Source organism: Nymphaea colorata, chromosome 11, assembly GCF_008831285.2.
Source record: "Nymphaea colorata isolate Beijing-Zhang1983 chromosome 11, ASM883128v2, whole genome shotgun sequence".
Lineage (NCBI taxonomy): Eukaryota > Viridiplantae > Streptophyta > Magnoliopsida > Nymphaeales > Nymphaeaceae > Nymphaea > Nymphaea colorata.
Window position 1 is genome coordinate 16,985,361 of NC_045148.1, and position 18,237 is coordinate 17,003,597.

Sequence of the window (18,237 nt, forward strand, 5' to 3'; positions counted from 1 at the left end):
TGCTTAGTGAGGAAGAAAATGCGACTCAGTCTACGCGCTTGATGCGGTGCGTGAAGCGGAGAAGAAAAGCTTGACAGACGTACGTCAGGAGGATTCCTAACCATGGCTTCTTTCAACAGGCTTTTGTTTTGTTTTTTCTCATCCAAAATCCTACCCTTTGCTTGACGTTTTATGTTGGACGCCTGCAATTGTTCAATCTCGATTTGTGCAGATCGTTTTCTACGAACTTCACTTCTTCTGATCCCTTCAACGAGTCGGGCGGAACAAGTAAGGTTGAAGCCTCTTAGAAGAAGCGCGCCATAACTTCTTGGATGTCACATGCTCCTCGCACTGGATCTTTCCCTTTAGATTGTATTTGGTTTACTACGGATTTGAAATCTGCGGTGATTTGGGATTCCTACCATCTCAAATCCATAGATTTAAAAGGCACACACTCTCTCATTCGATCTGGTTTTTAATATGTAGCATAAATTCTAGAAAGATCTCTCAAAACACACCCTTTTATGCAATCATAAATTTAAAATAGGAGACCATCAAATGCTACCTTAAAATAATATATAACCACATGGGGTTACTAGGCATTTCAGATACCTAATTTAAAGGAAGATTTATATGCCAACCTTCTTTCCCTTGAACAAAGATAATAAAAAAAAGAAATTCAAAAAATCTTATTATTTTAATTAACAAATGCAGTTTTTTTTGGCATATGGGGCAAACCATGCAGTAACATGAATTCGTAATGAGCCGGCAAAATGTAATCCTAAATCTATCAATATACATCATGGTGTTAAATGTAATCCTAGAGATCTGAACATGCCAAAAAGATGATGACAAATCCGGCTTAATGATCTAATAGGGGGCTTCTGATGGCCCTTTATGTCTCTAATCTAAGATCCTGATCAAGATTTAAGATTAACGAACCTAAGATTAGACCCTTCTCTGTCTCATATTTAATCAGACATTTTCTCAATGTAGAAAGCAAAATGATGATTTCAAGTGCACATCTTAAGTTTGACTTAAGATCCTTAATTAATCTGATGAACAATGAATTTTAGAATAAATATTTTAAAATATGTAAAATGTATAGATGAAAGATCCAAAGAAATATTCCATGATATCTGGGGTGCAATCCTCATGCACGCGCCCCTATATACAGACACATTCCCCAACGTGCTTATTTGACAACTAGAAGAAAGTAATTTCGTTCTATTTGCCAAAAATGTGATGGGATGTTTCATTTTTTCTCCCTAAGATAGTATTAGAAAAGGTAGTACTCTGTAACTTTTTGCTTATTCATTTGAAGTGCAAAGGCAATGCCTTTTTGGGAATGAAAATTGAGAAAGTTTACATTTCAAGTGCAAGGGGCAATATCTTTTTGGGAACGAAAGTTAAAGAAAGTTCCATTAGTGGTCTAATTTTGTGGAAAAGTCTTATATATATATATATATATATATATCGTTAGACTAACAGCTTGAAAAGGCATTATGATTTCCGGAGAAAAAAGAAAGCATTAATGCAATTTCCTGGGGAATCTGTAGCGTTTGAACTTTTTTTTGATGGACAAGATAGAGTTAGGCATGCTGCCTCTACGAAGAAATTGGCAGCATCCATATCTTAGCTTGAAGGTCTTAAGTTCAACTCCCCTAATTATCGATGTCGTTGGATTCAACTTAGGACGGAAGGGGAAGCACAGAAATTAGGTGAAGGAACGGCAAGTGGGGAGCATCAACTGTGGAAGAAACCATTGCATCCAACGAGTTCAGGTCAAGATCAAAGGCCCACCATAGCGAGCTAGTGCGCACCAACATTCGGGTCCGTGATGCGACACCGGTAAGGTCGACAAAGGATAAGATATTGGATGCAAACAAAAGGGCTCGAGTTGGTGTATCCAACTTGGGTTGAGCCTCCCGTGCACCAGTTCATTTCAGGCTTGCCTCTCGAAATGGCCGTCGGTTGGAAGACAGTATTGTTATTTTTGCTGGCATCGGGCTGGCTGGCCAGTCCCACTTTTTTTCAAAGCAAGGCTGAGCCCCACCGGCCGGCAATCTGTAACCCTGGCCGTGGCCATGGCCTTCCAATATATATATATATATATATATATATATATATATATATAAAACTAGGGCCATCGATGTGATACAAATGGATGGTTTAGAAAAAAATGTGAAGAAAAAATATGAATTAATACTAAATGATGAAAATACCCATCACCTTTTTTTCGGGCTCCAAAAATTATTTGGCCAAACTGAGGCCCCATTATGCACCAGGAGTCTTTTGGGGCCCGGAACTCGAAAGTCATGGGCTGACATGCAGCTAGTCCTTATCTAATATTCCAATTAGATCTAACCTCCAAGGTGGAAAATGAACCAAATCTAGATCCTTGATTACAATGTTGGGGGAATCAGGAAACTAATTATTGGATCCAACTGCAACATAGAGAACATGTTGAAGCCAAGGCAACACCATGAAAACTTTGCAGTCTGATTTCTATCTGCAATCTGCCAAAGCTTGCAATATATCTGAACCAAGAGGCAGGAGGAACAGGATTAACTTTGCCAATTAACAACAGGATCAGCTTTAAAATGAATGTGCTTCCTATTAATGATTGGCCAACCACCAAAAATTTGCCCTCCAATATTGGGGACATTTAGGCCCAGAGCTCCAATTCAAGGCACTTTTATGGACCAAGTCTTTGTGTCAGTAACATCAGCTAAATATGCATTCCTTTTCACCAATCCTCCTGAGTGCAAGTGGTCCAAATCTAGAGACAATGTCCGATGCCCTTTCTCTTTTTGCAGCGAGAAATCCACTCAGGCGGCAGCGGCGGCGGCGGCGGCGGCTTGGACCACTTAGTACGCCTGCCTCTTCTGAAGTAAACCCTGAGTCGGGCCTCTGCCGGGCAGTGGTTCATCCAAGAAGAATTCCAGAAGACCAATGCCCAACATATCAGAGGTTGGACTTTGGAGAAGTGAATTCATACCCCCGCTGATCAGGAGCTGTTCATATCCCTGGTCTTTGGCTCGAATCTCCGGCCTCACAAAGGATGCCTTGTATAGGCTCGGCTCGAGCCGACTTGTTTTTTAAACGAGTCAAGTTGAGGCTGTATGGGCCCAATTCACGTGAGCTCGATTTAGCTTGTTAAGGGCATATGTACAACATATATTACTCACTTATGTATCATCATCTTTTGAAGCTTGAGCCTTAAAGAGTCGATGTTTTTATACTCAACTTGTACTCTTGGCTCGTTGAGGCACTTAGCTGAACCTAGCTCAAGCCAGCCGGACATGACATGAGCCAAGTTTGAGCCGGCTAGGCTCTATTTGATGTGGCCATGTCTCTTGCACAGAAAGCTGTTTCATTTATTTAAAAAATTCTGGGCTGAAGGGCACTATTTAAAAAATTCTCATACTTTAAGGGGTGTTAATATATATAAATAAGTAGAATTGTAAAAGATGCATATGCGAGAAAAATGAAAATTTGTGGGGCTAGTGCGGGCAACTGCCATACCAGCTCACATGTGGCTCTATGATATGATGCAGAGCTCATAACCTTATAGAAGCATGACAATTACCCTGTGATATTAACAATATAAGTAAGACAATTTTAGAAAATCTCGATACACAGTTACGGCAGAGTCTATATATATATATATATATATATATATATATATATATATATATATATATATATATATATATATCTCAAAATTAAAGAAACGAGGGAGGAAAATATAGAAGCTTAGTAGAAGGGAAATACATACAATAAAAAGGGAAAAATCAAATTAAAGGAAAAATTAAATTTGAAATTTTGTAATTTTAAATGTTTCAAAATACAGCCGTAGCCACGTACTCGTGTCGCCTCTCCCTCCCTCGAAGAAAGAACCAACCTTCTTTGCCATTAAGCAATGCAAAGCATTGTCACTTGTCAGCAAAATGGGACTTTGTTATTCGAAAATTATTTCTTGTCTGCGGTTAGGCTCTGTTTAATGACTCTGGATTTAAGATCAGAGCGTCCAACTTGCCATTAATTTGATATATTTGCATCCGAGTATCTCACCTGGATCGTCGGGTTTAGATGGTCGGCCTGAAAGTCAGAGAACTGGAGGCAGCTTCCATGGTAGTGAAATGAAATTCCGGCGATCAACTCTGTGTTACGGCAAGAGGAAATGGGAGCAGAGAGAACGAGCGATCTAGAAGCAGAGAGAAAGCTCTTCTTATGTATAGAACAGGCGGCTAGAGTATATACATAGATGGGAATGATAACAAGTGAGATACTCGGATGCAAATATGTCAATGATTGACACAACCGCTGCTTGATGCCATGAATTTTGCGCCATGGCGCTTGAGATCAGTGTGTTGTATTTTAATTGTCAACCACTTGTTCTTTATTTAATTGAAAATTCTCCATCCCGAAACCATGAAAGTAAAACTGTTATCTATCTGATTTTGGAAACCCGGAAGACACGATTCAGAATTCTAAAATCTCAGCTAGCCAGCTAATAGCAATAAGGATTTCTTCAATTTGGTTCCCAGATTGATCCTCCAAGTTGATGAAAAGACATCGCGACGGTTATTTTGGGTGGGCCACGAGAAAGTGATTTTTTCGCAAAGAACAGAATAATCTTCTGTAGCTCGATTTGTAAAATAAAAACAAGCCAACTTTGGAACATAGAAAGAGACTTTTCAAAATTCGGTGACAAATATCTTTTCATGTTTGCTGAAAAATCATATTGAATTGGATGGAGAAACTTAGGGCAGAGTTTGAGTTTTTGAATAAGGAGCATGGGTAATAAGCTTTAAATTTTTAAGGGGCACCAACATCATAAAAGTATTTCTCTGATATGCCAATATAAAATAAAATAATTTCTTGTGAATCTGTGTGGGCAATCGTTGCCCACACCTGCCTCTTCTTTGGAGAAGCTATGAATGGCCCTCTTAGTCATATTTTACATTGCCTTATATATATATATATATATATATATAGCTAAAAATTGATTGAAAAGATGAGTTTCAATCGATGGGGATTTGAAAAAAAGCTCACTATTATAGATTCTTTTTTTTAGAACAGGATAATTAATGACATATCATTCCCCTGCCAAGCTCAATCAATTTGAATAGAACAAAAAAAATTGAAGAGGGCAGGCTCAAGCTCAACAGCATCAGCATCCCCAGGGCCACGCTGGGCCTTGTGCTCATCAAAAACATCTGCAACCGACCCACCCCTTCATATATGTCCCAGTTGTATGATGTGTAGTACCTCTTCTCCCATTCCATCCAATGCGACGGGGGCTCGTAGTCCCCCTCCATCATCTTCATCTCCTGAATCCTCTTTCTTAGTACGATCATGTTCTCGTCCACGAGCCGGCTACCCAACTTCCGTTCGTCGGAATGCCCGGCGATGCTGCCGGCGCCTGCTGGCGCGGTCGCCTGATACCCCGCCCAGGTGGTTGTCTTGGAACAGGTGCTCGGAAAAGAAGAGAGTTGGAGGCGGCTTCCATGGTGATGTTGTACAAGATGAAGGGGATCGGGTGCTCTTTATAACTCGTGGATGACGATGCCATCAGAAGCAATTTGATGCTTAACGGCGAAGTCTAGGTAACGTGTGCCAATTAGAAGACGCGTTTCCGTTGTCTGGGAGGAAATTGTTGCCCCGGTACTGATGGTGATGTGTCGCGTACAACCAAAGCAGATTTTGGTAATTTGTTAAAAAAATGTCTTTTTATAGTTTTTATTTTTATTCTTTTGTTTACAAATTTTATTTAGTGTGAATTAAGGGTATTTTAATCATTAACCATATTATTTGTGCATGATAATAAACCAGGTTAGGAAATCACACCAATATGATGGAATCAGGCCGTTTTATGCTATAAAATCACCATACCCAAGTGGGTCTAACTGTTTTTTAGAAGTTTGTAAAAGTTGATATCGACTTTCATTCATAAGAGCATTTTCTCTCCTGTTCTTTGAGATCCTAAATCCCTCCAACAATAATAAACTAGCTCGCTCAAGGCTCAATCAAGCTGGGTTAAGACGGACACAAAGCCCTTGTCAGCATCATTGACCTGGCTCGCTAGGTTCTCGGACTGGCCTGACCATCAACTTTATGCCTGTCACGTACCCGGTTCAATACCCATTTCCAGATGTCTTACGAACCTTCTAATACCTATCAAGAACTTAGGAAGAGAAAAACATGAAAGGATGGTATCTAAAAGTGGGTATCGTACCTAATTGCCTTAGTTAGGATCATCCATTTACTGGGTCACAAGCCAGGATCCGCCAAGTTGGTTAGGTTCATCAAATAATTACATGTTCTTTTTTTTTCTCTTGCATTGCTCAATACTGAAGGTTTTTTTTTTTTTTTTTTTTTACCTGAAAAATATCACAAACTTTACTCCATATACCCAAAAACTTATATTACATGTTATTTAGTTTTACTATACGAGTTTGCCAACTATGATAATGGAAAACAACAATATGCATTTGACAAGCCTCTCTACAAAAAATATACATGACAAGTTTCGAGAGTAGTTGCCGGGAAAGAAACAAAAGGGAGCTCCGGATGGCATCATTGCCTCCTATCACTTCCCTCCACTCATCTGTCGACGTCCTTCGCACGCTAATGAGTTGGAAATACGCTTTCTCTTCTCCTCAGAGTTATTGCCTGCGCAAATGGGCATTGAATGAAGCTAAGACTGGTCACCGTCTGGTACACAATACCTGGCTTCACTGGGACGTGGGCTCGGGCCCAGGGAAAAGGTATCCGTGTCAGCCCGACTTATTATCGGGTCGGCTTGGGTAGGCCCAATAAGCTCGATTCGATTTCGATAATGTATTTTTTTAAATTTTTAATTAATATATATATATTATAATTATATATTTTTATATTAAAAATATATTTTTAAATTTAATTGGACCAGGACAATGCCGAGCTTGAGCTCGGGTTTTACGAGTCGAGACTTGGGCCCAGTTTTTGGATGTCAAGCCGACCTGATGCCGAGGCTTATTCCCAACACTACAAACCCTTAACTACCATTATTATATACACATATATACAAAATTGCGGATGTAGGAGAGGGGCATTAAGTATAAAATTTAAAAAAACACGAATATGTAAATGAAAAAAATTGTTCAAAAATATTAATACAAAAATAAATAGTTTTTTGGAGCCAGTATGGACAATTGTTCATATGTAGCCCACACCTGCTTCCGCCTCACTCACGGTGGATCCGACTTGGATCCACTTAACGGGACTAAAATTCGCCAATTCCAAATCTGGCCTAGCTAGCTAATAAGCTACAGATTAAGGTTGAAGCACAAAACCTGACTTTCTAGAACTGAATTAATAGCCGGTCCGAGTAACTGAAGGTTTCATTTATGCAGACTAGATCCAAACCTGCCTGGTAATTGGATCTTGTTCTACTTACCTTTCATTCTTGACTAAATTGATTACCAATCAGGACAAACGATGTACAAATCGGAAACCTCTAGTAAATTTCGGTGTCGAAAAGCCACACCCATGACTCTAGTTAAATAATTTTGTACTCTATTTAATTGAAAGTTTAGGAATTATCACTAAAACATATGCAGTATTGTGGCCAAAAAATATTTTCCATCTTTGAAAACATGATGTTTCATTTAAAATAATCGTTTCACCCGCGTACTGATCTTCAATAAACAAAGTTAACAAACCATATATGTCATCCTAAGGAAAGAAAACTTGAATAAGGAAACGTGGAAAGTATGGAAAAATATAAAATAATAGAGATAGACCCAAGTTAAAATAACTCACATTAATGCGAGATCCACTCGAGATTTCGCACATAAATGAGTGCACAAGATTGGTGGCAGCATTAATTACAGCGGATCATGATCTTGAGTAATGTCGAAGAACTTATAAGCAAACTACGGGTCAATCATGATCTTCATTATATAGATCATGTCCTATTTGTGATAAAGTTTTTGGTGTGAACATGAGAATATATATATATATTCTCATGTTCACACCAAAACTTTAATGGTGCCCTCTTCTTCATTATTTATGGCGCTTGTCCAGCTATCAGCAGCAGGTTCTTCACTGTGCACCGAATCGGTCGAACCACTCCATTAAGAGAGGTGCAGAGATTACATTAAAAAAAATTAATTGGGGGCTAGGCCATGGCTCCACAAAAAAAAATTACATTAGAAAAATAAAAAACTGTTAATTGTGCAATGTATTTTTTTTTATTTCGGTTCGGTTTGGTCCTATCTAAATTTGAGGTTAAACTATTTGGCATGCCTCAGAACAAAGTCCCCACCCCGGTCTCAACCCACTTTCTAACATAAATGTTAGGACCTAAAAAATGTAAGGAACATGACAACAAACAAAACTCTTTTTAAGCCCTTGAAGATATCCTCCAATATTCAAAGCAGCTTTGATTAAACTTTTCAAAGAAGGGACACTACAATCTACCACTTTTAAGGTACATACTATAGTGAGTATGAGACCTTAGGTTTGAATGTTGAATTGTGCGTCGATGCGGCTAAAACAAATTCACTCCCATATTGGGTTTAGGCCCTAGTCCGATGGATCTCAAAGATACAATATAGCATGCACCAACATTAGTAAAACTCGGATCCAACCCATGTCATGCACGTGCCATGCCTATTTGTATGAGGCCTTGCTGTTCTCGAAATTATGTTGTAAGGCTCCAAAGCCAACTTCAGCCAGCCAGAAAATTTAAAGAAATCAAACAAACAGCACAAGTTTGTTTGGTGTGAACACCACGGATTAACAATGTGGTCTTAGGACATTCTAACAAGACCTTTGATAGGCTGGTGTGGGCAGTAGCCCACACAAGCCGACAAGCAGTTCTGCTACTGGTTCAGTTCACAACATTGAAGAATTTAGAAGCTTTTAACTGAAGGGCGTTGCAGTAAACAGCTTGCTGGGGGTTAGGCCCACTTCTTTTATTCAACAGAGAATGAATATTTACATCAAGGAAACAACCATCAACTTTTACAATGCACAAAACCAAGGAACTGATTCAACCCTTGGAAGCACAAAAACACAAAACAACACCAAAAGTTAAACTGCACAAAAACATCATCATCTCGAGAATGTATATATGATTCTTTACAAAATGCCCCATTTCAGCTATAGCCGGCCTTCTTTCTTGGTGTTTTGATATACTCCCAGGCAGATGCAAACGAAGGGTCCGATCAGGTTGCAAGCCGGTCGCCATAATATGTGTTGGCGACAGCGTTTTCCTTTTCAGAAAAACAAATCATAGCATAAAATTCCCACAAAAAGTAATTTTCCAAAAAATGACTTCTCTTACATTTTTCCCAACAAAAGCTTTGGAAATTAAGGCCCAAAAATTATGCCCCAGTAAATTGAAGGCTGAAGAAGCATTTGGAGTTTGACACCTTCATTTAAACTAGTTTTGTGAAAATTTGGTTTGTGAAAGGCTTTATCAAAATAAGGTTTTTCTCAAACCCAACTTCGATATCGCCCATCCACTCCATGAACGTTACTTGATCATAAGCAAAAACCAGTTTCATGGTTATCAACTTTTATGTTCAAAGCCTGGTCTTCTCTTGTCAATCTTTTTTGCCCCCCAAATATGACAAAACAAGATATTTTCACCGACAATTTGTATTAATTTTTTCTTTCAAAGACTACAAAAGATCAGTTGCAAGATCACGATCTTGGCTCAAACATTTTTTAAATATTTTCTGTTTGCCTTTTAACGAATGGATCTTTGGCCTGTCTCTCCTTTCTTGAAGGCAAAAAACGAATGCATACAGTGACTCCATACAAGGTGTTCATAAAAAATCAAGTTGCAGAAGATGAAAAGTGCTCCTCAAGTTTGGGAAAATGTGCTTTAAAAATATACTAGAAACAAGTTCCATTATTATGACAAGTTCCAGCGGAGGAACTCGCAGAATTCCACATAAAAATGTATAGATTTTTCCATATGACAAGCATATATAATAATATGAAACCAAGTACATGTACAATCTCAGACAAAGTGACCATCAAAAGAGCACAAGCAGAACTGCCAAATTAAGTTAAAAAAAAGGAATAAAAAGAAGCTCTTAACTGCACACAGTCAACTAGTCCATGAATCTAAACTCGATCATTCGTCTTACGGTGGAAGATGACGTCTGCCATCTACTTGATCAAACAGAGCAGAACTGCAAGAACAGAAATGGGTAGGCTCGAGGCGAGCAGCAGGAGCATCCCCAGAGCCACGCCGGGCCTTGTGCTCATCAGAAACCTCTGCAACTGACCCACCCCTTCGCACACATCCGCATAATACGAGGCATAGTACCTCTTCTCCCACTTCATCCAGTGCGACGGCGCCTCCCACTTGCTCTCCGCCATCTTCATCTCCTGAATCCTCATCCTCAGCACAATCATGTTCTCGTCCACCATCCTGCCACCCAACCTCCAGTCGTCGGAATCTTTTCCGGCCGTCCCCTGCATCCGCAAGCACGGCCGCCTGGTACGGGTCCTGAAGTAAGGATGGAGCAGCGGCTTGAAAATCAGAGGACTCCTCGAAGCGGCTTTCATGGTGGCTGTTGATCTTTATGCGTCAGGTTCTTTGATGATGAGAACGATGTCTATGGATATGTACTGGAGCGTGCTTAGCAGTGCAAGCAGATGAACATTGCGTGTTAAAAGCAAGTGAGCACGCTGATCGCACGCGCTTGCTGAAGCACAAAAATTATTGGGAGGGGGAGGTCGGCACTTCTCGTGGAATACAGAGACAACTCGATCGTCACGGACCTCAGATGTAATTAGCCTTTTGATATCAATAAAGTAATTTGATCTCGGATGGGTCTTTGTCTTTGAAAGGATTACGAAACGTCGCCTCGGCGAACAACAAAACGACTGCCTAACTTTTGAATTCCATCGTGCAGGCGCTCAAAAAGATTAAAAGTAATTCTCAAGTTGTTGTCCCCAAAAAGTATTATTAAAAAATTAACAATAAAATTTTAAAAAACCTTGCCGACGGCAACCATGATGACCCCGCACCCTGGCCGCCATTAACCCCTGCCGTCAAACAAGAGGCAGACAAGACAAGACAAGCGAGGGTTTAAAGCAGTCCATCCACTAACAGCAAGGGTGGGCGGGCTGCTGTCAACCGCATCCTCGCCGCCGGGGGACGGTCGCCGTCTGTCGGCGATGCTCGCTTGTCGATTGATGGTCGACGGGCTGTCGTCGACCATAATTGACGCTCGACGGCCGACGAGGATCAATGGCAGCTCGCGTAAAATTTTGTTTGTTGTTTTCTTTTCAAGTTCTGGTAAAATATCCTTTAGGAGTGCAATTTTATTTTTTGTTTTATTATTTTAACCTTCTTTATCAAGAACAATGACGATGCATACGATATGAAATTAATGGGTCAAGCAGTTGTTTGTTGCGGGCATTTTCCAATTTTTTTTCCTTTTATCACGTTAATAAGATTTTATAAGGAAAGAGAATTCGTCGATCGAAAATTACTAAAATTTCGAATTATACGATCTTACTTTTACATCCCAACAAATTGTTCACACGATCGATTCGTGAGCATCGAACATAGATGTTGTATTCTGTATTGGTAAGGGGTTAAAGAAGACAGATTCATAAAATAAAACAGTTGTAATAATATTTCAGAAATCTGACACATTTAAAAAAAAAAGATTCACGAAACGATAAAATACTATTGGTGCTAAATGGCCTCAAATGTCACAATTTTGAGGAAATTTCTGAAGGTTAAGCTGATTACCTCCGATCTCAGATCGATCGGAGGTGGGATCTCATTTTGAGATCCTCAGTTTAACAAAGAACAACACATATGAACTCCTTGGATTTCAGATCCACGAAGGGCCTGAAATCCACGGGCTTCAGGTCCGACCAGCAGAGGTCGTGGCTCTTTTTTCAGCAATGTGGTTGCCCTCTTTTTCCAGCAATGTGGTTGCCCTCTTTTTCCAGCAAGCCGTTCCTCCTTTCCAAGGGAGAGAGAGAGAGTCGCCTGGACATGGCCGTCGCCGGCAATGGCACCTCGCCGAAAACCCATTCGTCGGCGGCCCTCGCATGCTCTCACGGGTGAGCATCGGTGCGTTGGTGAGCGACATGCGTTGATGAGAGAGATCTGATGCTTAAAAAAGAAACGTCCCATATAGAGGGTGACTTTAAAACCATGGATTTCAGATCCGACGATCTGAAATCGGCCCCCGATCTTACATCCGGGGCCACCAAATGCAGCCGACAAGAAAAACTATCATCTACTTGAGTTTGCAAACCCGAAAGCCACGATTTAGAAGTAAAAAATTGCAACTAGCCACCTAATAGCTATAGATTGTGTTTGAAAGCTTCGGACCTTAAACACAATGCAGCATGAAAAAGTGTCTTTTGGTAGATCTTCAATTTAAACAAACTAAAAGATGTTAAAAGATGTGTTTTGAGAGATTTTCTATTTAAACAAACTACGGATCTGATAGCATGTTAAAAACCATGGATTTAAGGTCGGATGAATTTGAGATCTTAAGAATTTCAAATCACCATAGTCTCAAATCGGGGGTAAAACAAACAACCATAAGGATTGTATCATTTTGGCTGGTAGATTAATCCTCCATGTTGACATGGCCACAGTTTTTTTTAATAGAACATGAGAAGGTGATTTGTCCTCTACCATTCTGCAGCTTGATTTAAAAAAACCACTTCGGAACAAAGACTTTCTAAAATTAGGTGACAATTACTTTTCATGTTTGCCACATGTTTGCCGATGGGTGGAGCAAGAAATTATTGACTAAGGAGCATTAGTAATAAATTTACCAACATGTAATTGAAGGGCAATGCTCGGATATGTCAATATAAAAATAAACAATTTTTTCTAATCGAGCAATTGCCCACATCTGCCTCTGCCTGACCCACTTTTCATATTATATATATATATATACTTATCCAAATCCAAACAAATCACTTGTGCAAAGAGATGCCGTTCTTTTTTGTATCAGGTAGCATGTGCTATAATTAAAGGATAGGGAAAAGACAACGAGCATACGCAATCTGAATAATCGTTTCATCCTTGTAACGAAAGTGGTATTCCCCAATTGTTTCGGTGTCTAGTGATTCAAAAACAGATAATTCGAAAGTTTGGCAGCTAATCGCATGTCTAAGATGGGGAAAAAACGGCTTAATGAATGCAAAGCTTGCCTAGTTGACTGACCCATTAATTTCCATACTATAATCTTTACATAAAAATTAACCAAGAAGTTGAAGATATCTATAAAGTGGAAAAGTAAATATGAGGTAAATAATGGTAAACAACTATAGTTAGTCTGTATATAATGATAATTCTATGCGGTTGTATGTCAGATGTTGCTGTATAATTAAAAATTACACGTTATACTTGCTAGACGTCAATGGTCATGTAATAATCTATTTGTAAATATATAATCAAGCTGAGAATTTCGTCTTCCTTTTTTGTCAATTTTTTTTTTTTATGTGGAAGGATGAAAATTCTTCAAAAAATTGTTCTTTATGAATCCCATATGACGCCATCATATCAGTTTATTACTAAACACATTTGTTACACCTGTAATATGAATATGCATGTTTGGCATTTTATTTTGAACACAAGATTCCCTCACGTCCCTCATAAGATCAGAAGCAGGGCCGTTTAGACGCCCCATCGTCTTCTTTCTCGGTTTCTCTCTAAAGCTGGTTCTATGGCGTGTGATTGTTCAAATCTCATATTCATCATATTTAATAAATTGATGGAGATGCTACAGTGGTTCTGTGTTTTGTATAAATAAATTTCGAGGAAGAAGAATCATTTAGTTTGTCAACGCCAAAAAGCGCCAGCATTAGTTGTAATACAACATAAAGCTCGAGGATTAAGAATCATTTAGTTAGGCAATTCCAAAAAGTTAGTCATAAAATTCTATCTGCCTACATTATAAAAAAATTATAGTTCAGTAGAAGACTAATCCAAATCCAAACAAACGACGACTCTAATTAATAAATGTAGTCTTCGGTATCTGGTGCTAACTACAATCGTCCCGTAGCATGCATGTGACAGAAATGGAAGAAAAGGCAGGGATTTTTTTTCTCTTAAGCATGAATGCACTAAATATCCTCCAAAGGGTTGCCACAATGATCCGAACACAAAGTTGATAGGTGACTAGTCTTCATTTCAAAGTTTTATAGCATCAGCCATCTATAATGTAAAAAAGGAACATTGAAGTACAGACGGAAAGCGTCATCTTGGAGTACCAAAACTAATCCTTGACCCTGATGCCCCGTTTGATGTGAGAGTAAATTTTGAGCGGCAAAATTATCGTGGAAAAAAAATGGATGGTAGAAAGTTGGACCTCCCCCAGGCCTGACTTCTTTTTTAGGGTAAATTTACACGGATCCATTGAATTTGGCAAGGTAATTTTTTATGTGTTTGATTTGAGTATGAAAAGTCATACAAAAAGTCAGAGAGAGAGAGAGTCTAGTGTACCTGTTGAGAGGGAAGAGGGACAGAACAAAATACAAAACATGGAAGCATGAGATCTAAAGGTGTTCATCATGCCGAATTGGGCCCCGATACCTGGTTTGGGACAGCCGGATCCAGCTAGTTTTTTCAATTAGACCAGCCTGCCTGTAAGTCAAATAGTCAGTCCAGACTCAGCCCACCATCGGCCAGGTACCCGACCTAATGTCCATCCTTACACAATATATTGCACATGCTAATTTGCTTTGTTAGGTAAGACTGCATTCTTTTATAAAACTACATTCACATGCTTCTCCATGGTCCCTACGGTCATCGACTCATGGGAAACAATAACCTCCATCTTTATCAAATCTACGAAGAAAAATACCATACAAATGTCGAGAGAACTTGCCATGAAAGAAAAGAAAGGGAGCTACAAGGTTTTGAGCTTTCTATACATAAACTGCGCCTATTTTAAACATTATCTAATTGAAGGTTTAGGAATTATCACTAAAACATATGCACCATTGCGGCCAAAAAATATTTTCTATTTTTAAAAACTTGATGTTTCATTTAAAGTAATCGTTTGTCCAGCGCCGGAAATACTTTCCGTTCAACCCCATGCTAATCTTCAATAAACAAACCCTGTGAGTCATCACAAGGAAATAGAACTTGAATAAGGAAACGTGGAAAGTATGAGAAAATTTAAATAATGGAGACGGAACCAAGTTCCCATGGAAATTCTAAGGAGAGATGGCTCCCTTCTTTTATTTAGAAGGAATTAGCTATACAAAAGAACTTTAAAAAAGAAAAAAAATGAAGCAACCAGATGCTTAGCATCATACATAGAAATAAGCAACACTTGCCTCTGTTGTCTAACCTCAGTCAAATTCATGCCTATTTCGGTGAGCGAGATCATCCCACCACCCGAAGCGAGGCCCGAAGGCCTCTCCATTGCTCCTACTTCTGGGGCTCTAGCTACGAATCTTTCTTGATTGCAACTACCATACAAGGAGAGCATCAGTTCAGCCGGTGGGTGATCTTTAAAGTGAAACAGAAACCATTCTGACCTGCCACCATTGTTTCACGGGTGGGACGAGGCCCGGTGATGTCTCACCCTCAGAGGGGCGACCGGTGCAGCATGATGCTGTTGTTATTCCAGAAGCGGCCAAAGCAGACATGAGAAGCCATTGCACATGGTGCTCACTCTAAGTGGATCTCAAGCAATCGAAGATTGGCCCGTGCTGTTCCTTCATCTACAAGGCTTTTTCCGGCATTAAATCACTTCCTGGTGTGCCATGTGATCTTCCTATTTGTTTTCTTGGCGTTACTCCAATCGTCCTCACTAGATGCTACTCCCCATTGTGAAGAAGTCGCCCTCAGTTGTTTACTCCCCAGCATAAAATGGTGTACCCATATTATGGCCTGACCAGTTACGCTAGACTCCTTGTGACCAATCAAATTAAGTATATCAAGTTTCCCTCTATTGAATAATAAACCTTTCCATAACCTCTTTAATATCAATCCGCCAACCATACTTGGAGATGGACCCAAGTTAAAATAACTCAAATTAATGTGAGATCCACCATAGGTTTTCGTACATAAATGAGTGCACAAAGTCGTTGGCTGCATTAATTACATTGGATGGTGCGGAGTAATGTCGATGAGCTTATAAGCAAACTACGGGTCAATGAAGGTTGGGGCTGGTTCATTTGCTGCAGTCGTTCGATCAATTCTTTAAATATATATATATATATATATATATATATATATATATATATATATATGTTTAAAATGCGTTATTAAAAATAAAGAAATTTTAAGCAAGAAGAGGACACGACTGGCTGGTGTAGGCAGTGGCCCACACGAGGGCCTGTCCCTTTGTTAGACTTTGTAACATTTAATTATGTGATGGGTCCGACGGCATTGCAAGTCGGTCGCCATAAATGGACGGGCGTTTTATAAAATACTTGATGTCGGACTGGGATCGCATAAGTAAGACTTATATGGCACATTGTCCACATGCTTTTATGGTTGATTATATAGCAAGTGCTGGTGATGACGTTTTTCCTTATGTAAGAAAACAAATCACATTTAAAAATGCATGAAGATTCATACATATGTATAAAGCGTATTTTTTTCCAAAAAATTAACTTCTCTTACTTTTATCCCAATAAAAACTTTAGAAATCAAGGTCTAAAATATATCTTGTAATAAATTGCAGGCTTACTGGAGCATTTGGAATCTGACATCTTCATTCAAACTAGTTTTGTGAAAACTTAGTTTGTGAAAGGTTGATATCATCCAACCACTCCAAGAACGTTATTTCATAAGCAAAAACCAGTTTATGGTTCTCAACTTTCATCTTCAAAGCCTGCCTTGTCTTGTCAATCTTTTTGCCCCCAAATATGACAAAGCAAGATAGTTTCGCCGACGATCTGCAATATTTTTTTTTCAAAGACCATAAAAGATCAGTTGCAAGATTGTCTTGGCACAAGCGTTTCTTTCTTTAATATTTCCCATTTGCCTTTCAAAGGATGCATCTTTGGCCCGTCTCCCCTTTCAACGAACCCCATTCAGTGACTCCACACAAGGTGTTCATCAGATATCAAGTTAAAGGAGATGAAAAGGGAAAATTTTACTCTAAAAATCTACATGAAACAAGAGTTCCATTATTTATGTCAAGTGCCGATAGAGGAACTGGCGGTACTCCATGTACAAATGAAAAGATTTTTCCCCAAGATAGGCATATTATGAACCCAAGTACGTGTACAATCTCGACCAATAAAAGATCTGAAGCACAACAGCCAAATTAAGATAAAAAAAAAAAAGATAAAGAAGAAGCTCTAAACTGCTCACTGTTAACTACTGCATGAATCTAACTCGATCATTCTTCTAATGGTGGAAGATGACGTCTGCCATCTACTTGATCAAAAGGAGCAGAACTGCAAGAACAGAAATGGGTAGGCTCGAGGCGAGCAGCAGGAGCATCCCCAGAGCCACGCCGGGCCTTGTGCTCATCAGAAACCTCTGCAACTGACCCACTCCTTCGCACACATCCGCATAATACGAGGCATGGTACCTCTTCTCCCACTCCATCCAGTGCGACGGCGCCTCCCACTTGCTCTCCGCCATCTTCATCTCCTGAATCCTCATCCTGAGCACGATCATGTTCTCGTCCACCATCCTGCCGGCCAACCTCCAGTCGTCGGAATCTTTTCCGGCCGTCCCCTGCATCCGCAAGCACGGCCGCCTGGTACGGGTCCTGAAGTAAGGATCTCGCCCTGGGAGCAGCGGCTTGAAAATCAGAGGACTCCTCGAAACGGCTTTCATGGTGGCTGTTGGTCTATCTGCGTCAGGTTTTTTTATGATGAGAACGATGTCTCTGTATGTACTTAAGTTCAGCGTGCTTAGCAGTGGAAGCAGAAGAACATTGCGTGTAGTGTTGAAGCAAGTGAGCACGCTGACCAGACGCGCTTTTTGAAGCATATAAATTATTGGGAGAGGGAGGTCGGCTCGCCTCGTGAAATACTGAGACAACTCGATCGTCCCATACTTAACATCAACAAATTAATTTGATCTTGGATGGGTTTTTGTCTTTTGAAAGGATTACGAAACGTCGCCTCGGCGAACAAAACGACTGCCTAACTTTTGAATCCCATCGTGCAACCGCTCAAAAATTATAAAACAATTCTCAACTACTCGCTTATTGTTAAAATGAAAGTTATAATAAAACAATGAAGTACAAAATTGGCCCCTGAAGTATTATTTAAAAAATCAGTAAAATT

General features: G+C 39.6%; 2 protein-coding genes across 2 annotated transcripts; both read right to left on the reverse strand.

Moving 5' to 3' along the window:
* Positions 1 to 9,742: 9,742 nt before the first annotated feature.
* LOC116264720 (uncharacterized) lies at positions 9,743 to 10,754 on the reverse strand. The gene has a single exon (XM_031645077.2). It carries the CDS (start codon positions 10,552 to 10,554, stop codon positions 10,153 to 10,155), a length of 402 nt encoding a protein of 133 aa, XP_031500937.1. The 5' UTR covers positions 10,555 to 10,754; the 3' UTR covers positions 9,743 to 10,152.
* Positions 10,755 to 17,165: 6,411 nt separating this feature from the next.
* LOC116264776 (uncharacterized) lies at positions 17,166 to 17,917 on the reverse strand. The gene has a single exon (XM_031645158.2). The coding sequence runs from the start codon at positions 17,780 to 17,782 to the stop codon at positions 17,372 to 17,374; it is 411 nt and encodes a 136-aa protein (XP_031501018.1). The 5' UTR covers positions 17,783 to 17,917; the 3' UTR covers positions 17,166 to 17,371.
* Between the last annotated feature and the right edge of the window lie 320 nt (positions 17,918 to 18,237).